The sequence below is a fragment of the Chrysochloris asiatica genome, unplaced genomic scaffold (assembly GCF_000296735.1).
Source record: "Chrysochloris asiatica unplaced genomic scaffold, ChrAsi1.0 scaffold00132, whole genome shotgun sequence".
Taxonomy (NCBI): Eukaryota; Metazoa; Chordata; class Mammalia; order Afrosoricida; family Chrysochloridae; genus Chrysochloris; species Chrysochloris asiatica.
In genome coordinates, this window is record NW_006408650.1 from 284523 (window position 1) to 290522 (window position 6000).

Here is a 6000-nt window from a genome sequence, read left to right on the forward strand (position 1 = left end):
CACCAAGACTTCCAGTGCAGGGATTGTTCCTGAACTCGTGCCTGTCTCATGTGTCCTAGAAAGTGCCTACCTAGCCCACCTTGGCCTAGGGGGACATACGTGCCTACCAGCACCAGTGTGTGTGTGTGTACATGTACATGCATGTCCTCTCAACTTCCTCTCAAGCTATGTGTTTGCTGTGTTTTACAGATTATTGGCTGCAAGGTGAGGAGAGACCCCCCAAACTCCACTGAGCGATACACGCGCTGGATCAACCAGCTGTCGGCTAATCAGCTTCTCACCCAGGTATGTCCCGGTTCTCTGCCATGTTTAGTCCCTGTGTGCCCCTAACCACGTGAGCATTTCTGCCAACAGTATCTACCTCATATTGCCGTGTGTGTTTGGCTGTTGGCAGGAACTGTCCAGCATGGGTCTCGGCTGTGATAGTATGGAGCTGCTGTTGGAGACATGCATGTCTTCTAATGGTTTCAGACTGCTTCATGTCTGGACAAGGCAATAGAAGCTTGTGGTGTGGAGAGCCCATGGATGCATGGTTTCTTGGGGAAGGACTTTTTGTCAGACTCTGAGCCGTTGATGCCTGTCATTAGAAGAACCAGTAGACACAACATGTTTGCTTTCATTTGTTCTTTGTAGCATTTATAAATTAATAGAAATCTGAGTCTTGTCACACTTAGTACTTCATGGAAACAACAAAATTATAAAATGAAGTTGGGATTTTATCATGTTAAGTTTAGAGTTGATTGTGAGATGAATCTAGAAAAATTATCTTCCAGTCTTCAGAGCTTATGGATGCTTCAGTTGAAGAATTTGGGGGCTGGGGTTGATGTTAGGCACAGGGTGGGCAGGGGGTCTCCTCCTCTAGTGCCTCCATGTCCCTTACCAGCCGCATCTGCTGCTCTGCAGTCTCTGTTCCCCTTTCTTTCGTGCAGCCCTCCCTAAGCCCCATCTCTCCACCCCTCCTCTTGTCTGCCCCTCTGCTCTGCTCTAGCCACACCCCTCCTTAGAAGGAATAGATACTCTTCTCCCTATTGTAGGCCAGAAGGAACCCCAGTGGCAAGATGAGTTAAGCACAGGGCTACTAATGGAAAGACGGGTGGTTCCAAGGCAGCAGCAGCCATCCCACAGGAGAAAGACAAGGCCATCATGATCTGTAAAGGTAGCGGCCGTGAGAACCCCGTGGAGCAGTTGGGATCGACACACCAGCTGTGGGTTTTACAGGCAACAGGCTGCCTGGTTCTAACACCGAGGTTGTAGGGAAACACACCGGCATGCACACGACATGATGAGTTTCCTGCCACCCCTGTCCTGTGGTTTGTTTTAAACTCTGATTATGCAGAGTCATTTTAGCCACATTGTGCCGTGTTCTCTCCTACCACCTCACTGTGTGCCACATTCTCTCCAGTCACACGCTATGGTCTCTCCCATCACAGGTGGGCTCTCAAACATCCCATTTTCCATGTAGATTTGATTCTAGTATGTTGAGGAGTTGACTGTTCATCCTTGGCCTTTCATTGTTTGGAACTGGGAAAGTGAATTAATTTTCCAGCTGCTACCAGCTAGTCACCTGGCAAGAGAGCATCTCAGATTTCATGTGGGAGATTTCGTTTTGTGGTGGTCGTGGTGGGGTTCATAAAATTCTTCAGAGATACTGATGATTAGGTATGACAGAGCTGCCTGACCCACCAGAGGGCTACACAGTCTCTTCCTGCACATGGTTGCCCCCATGGACCTCTCAAGAACATGGCCCCACATGACACGGAACCCCCCGGGACAGGGGCCCTTTAGCTGTCTGGGAAGAGACCACACGGCGTCACCTTCTGCATGAACTTAGGTGCAAAGACTGTTTCACATTCTGGCTACAGATTTGCCTGCCTCTTCTCATCTTTCAAAGGAGTGCTGGTAGCACAGTAGTTGGCTGCTTGTTGCCCGCATCTCCGATGGAGAAAGGTGTGGTGATCTGCTTCGGTAAACATCACAGCCTTGAAAACCCAAAGAGGCTGTTGTGCTCCGTCCAAGACTCAGTGGCACCAGGTAACCCATCTTCTAGTCAGCATGTGATCTGTACTTGTTACTGTTTGGTGCTGTTAAGTCAGTTCCGGCTCATAGCGACCCTGTAGAGAGTTCCGAGGAGCAGATTCCAAGGTGAGTTTGAACCACCAACCTTGCCATTCAAACTGACTTTACAGTCCAGCGCTTACCCTCAGCCTCACACCAGGGCTCCGCAGTGCCACATTACACATGTAGACAAGAGCGTGCAGCTGGTCACTGGAGTTTCCCTTTGTCTTCCCACGGGAGACGTGGCCTTAGCACATGTACAGGGTTTTAAAACATGGCATCTTTTTCCTATCAAAGAAGTCTAACTGACTCTTGGGGGCAGGGAGATAGCGACATAGCGAAAGCTCTCCTATTCCTAACTGGATGTTGAACATTACACATTCGGGACTCAGATCAGCCATGGGTCCTTGCTGGCCGCCCAGCGGTGGCCCTGGAGCCGGGGGGGCAGGAGATCAGGGCCACATCAGGAAGAGCTAGCTTAGAGAGAAAGTGAGCAGAGCATGTTCTCTAACTGCTGAACCCACACTCATGCAGTGTTTTTGGTTTTCTGGTACAAGTGTGAGTCATGTGGAAACTATGCAACTAGACACCGAGAACACGGTCTAAAGTCTATTTTGATGGAGTAGGCACATTTTCAACCAGGATTATGTAATAGAATTAAGGTAGCTTCCTCTTCATTAGTGTGTCAGAGGACATGGAAGTCTGGAGTTCCCCAGCATAAAGTAACTGAAAGATGTGTCTGAATCAGAAATCACTGCAGATATTTAATCAGGTGACTTGGCTGCACATGGCAGTGATGTTCCTGGTTTAAATGCAATCGCATTGATGATGTGAAAGTACAAATATTTTGGCGTGATTTTTGGTATGTCTACTTTAAATGTTTTATTAGACATTTACCATATTCAAAGTGAAAACAGCACTATAAAAGCTAAAACCGTACTCCTTCCTGAAAAACTCAAAGGAGAAGACAGTTGTCCATACCTTTGGACATGCGTCGATTCAAAAGTGTTCGGTTCTTGACAGTGCCTCTGGGACTGGTTCAAGTTAACATCCCTTTTCTTACTGGGAATGTTCTCGAGGCACCTATACCTCCTGAATCCCCCAGGATTGAGGAGAGTCGTGGTGGGACTGATTCCGGGCCATCTTAGATGAGGTCCTGGCACCTTGAAACAGGTGGCTGGGCCCTTAGGGCTGCATCCTTGCTTTGTATCTTTTAACAAAGTGAGCGGAGACGAGTGGGCTTGGGTGGATCCCACCTCGTCCCCCGACACCTTCTGGCTGCACCTCCACACATCTCCTCTTGCTGCCTTCCTTGGGAACATCCCGGTACTGACTTTGGATTCACCTCTTGGCTCCTCTGCTTGCCCCGCCCCCAGCTTTATGTCTCTTCCTTCCTCCTGGAGACACACCTTCATGGCTGGGGTGTAGTTAGAGCAGCACTGAAGACTCCTCTTCCTTAAATCCTGCCACTGCCGTACTGTGCTCCTGTGTTACTCCACATTTATGTCTTTTGCAACATCCCCCCTGATATTTAAGGAGCTCTGGTAGCGTAGGCAGTGGTTACGAATCGGGCTGCTAATCTCAAGGTCAGCAATTCGAAAGTCCCAGCTGTTCCACGGGAGAAACATGAGGCTTTCTGCTCCCGTAAAGATTTACAACTTCAGAAACCCTGTCCAGGGTCCACTATGAGTCGGAACCGACTCCACAGTACTTAACAGCAACAACGTGGTATCTAGCATGACGTTGGTATGTGCTGTTGGGTTGGTTCTGACTTGCAGAGACTCTGTATAGTGTTTCTGAGGAGCAGCTGGTAGATATGAACCACTGACGTTGTGGTTAGTAGTCCAGTGCTTATCCTACATCACCACACCAGGACTCTAGTATGTAGTGTGGTGAATGAGGGAAAATCCTACATCTTAGTGCACTAGCACTTAGGTGCAGTCAAGTCGGTTCCAACTCATAGCAGCCCCCTTATTCATTATGTCCAACTGCCCCATCCTGCACCATCCTCACAGTCTTTGTTAAGCTTGAGCATCTCACTGAAGGGTCTCCTCTTTTACGCTGACCCTCCACTTTACCTAGCATGCTGTCTTCTCCGGAGACTGGTTCCTCCTGAGAACAAGTCCAAAGTATGAGATGAAGTCTGGCCGTCCTGGCTTCTAAGGAGCATCTGACTGCACTTCCTCCAACACAGATTTGTTTGTTCTTCTAGCGGTCCATGGGCTTTTCAGGGTTCTTCTCCAACAGCGTGACTCAACTGCATCAGTTCTCCTCTGTGGTCTTCCTTATTCGCTGATGGAAACACCGCCGTCAGAAGTGTGTCGTGCTACTTGGAGGCTATAGGAGAAACAATAGAACTCCACATTTTGGTGTTCTCATTTACTAAAGGGTTCTATAATTTGACAGGGAGTGTAGTGGCTCAGTAGGATAAACACTGAACTGCAAACCTCCAAGTCACTGGTTTGAACCTACCAGCTGCTCTGTGGGAGAAAGATGAGGCTTTCTGTTCCTGCAAAAATTTACAACCTTAGAAAACCAATAGAGGCTTGCTATCAATGATACTTAACAACAACATGGTTTTATAGCAGGGCCTTTTGACTTGCCCCCGCCCCCCCCCCAACATAGATTTTGAAGTCCCTGATATCAGTGATGGGCTTGTTAAGGTTGTAGCATTGTTATCCTTATGTTAGATCCCAGAGACACTTGCTGACTTCCGCCCAGACTCCCACGCAGGCTTTTCTCCAGGACCATCTTCTGCCCTCTCAGTTTCCATTCTTTCTTTGTCAGCTGCCATCCTAAATCTTTAGTTCTAATAGAAAATATGTTGTTAAACATTAACTTGGCTCCCTTTTTTGGGTGATTCAGGATTTATCTTGGCTGAGTTTACATTTTCCCACTGCAGTGATCACCTCAGCATCTCAACAGATGAGCTCTGGCATCCACATTCCAGGGCCATTGAAATGGCCCTAATCAGCAGCTACTCGCCCCCTGGTTTCCCTCTGCTTCCTGACCACACCCACAGTGGAAGCTCTTTTCAGTGGCCTCCCAGCTGTCTGAGCCTCCCACAACCTCTGTTGGTTGGGCTCCTCAGATGCTGCTTCACACCTGTTATCCCACGCTCAAGAAATTCTCCTGGCTCCCTATTCCTGAAAGGCTGGCAGTCACACTCTGTCTCTCCTAGCACCACATGCCTACCTTCTGAGTGCTTCTCCTGGCTTACTAAGCAGCCATATGAGTATATGGAGTCCTGGGGTGGCACTGTGTGTTAATGGAGATAGACTGCAGAGTCGATTTGGACCACAAGGTCAGTGGTTCAAGCTCACCAGCCTCTCCTTGGAAACCCTCTACAGGGTCGCTATGGATCGGAACTGACTCGACAGCACTTAACAACAACAACAACATATGAGCATATGCCCTTGGTTGGCCTTTCTTTAATCCTTCTGAACTAGACTGTTTCCCTCTGCAACTTAGCTCTTTGGGTCTAACTTAGGACCCAGAAGGGAAGGGAGGCTGCAGAGCATCAAAAAGAGCCCTACACACAAAGTGACTGGCTTACAAGTTTTCAAGAGGGAGTGTAGATTGAGGGGGCGGGGGAGAGGGGGAACAAAATCCACCCACTCATCCACCCACTGAGTGGTTTTCATCCTGTCTAGACGGATGAAATCTTTCAAGAAAGTGAGGCGGCACAGGAGGCACTCACTCATTTCTGCCAAGAAATTTGGAAGACAACTATCTGGCCGACTGGTTGGAAGAGATTCATATTTGTGCCCATTCCAAAGAGAGGTGACCCAACGGAATGCGGAAATCATCGGACAATCTCTTTGATATCTCAAGCGAGTAAAGTTTTTCTAAAGGCAATACAGAAACGGCTACAATCATACATTGACAGAGAACTTCCAGAGGTTCAAGCTGGATGCAGAAGAGGCCTTGGAACGAGAGATATCA

The 6000-nt window shown here is 48.4% G+C and overlaps 1 protein-coding gene across 1 annotated transcript in view; it reads left to right on the plus strand.

Moving 5' to 3' along the window:
- Positions 1 to 6000, plus strand: part of B3GNTL1 (UDP-GlcNAc:betaGal beta-1,3-N-acetylglucosaminyltransferase-like 1) — a 186602-nt gene that overhangs the window by 125434 nt on the left and 55168 nt on the right. Inside the window, 1 exon segment of the mRNA XM_006869612.1 lies at positions 190 to 285. Coding sequence (XP_006869674.1) covers positions 190 to 285 — 96 coding nt within the window.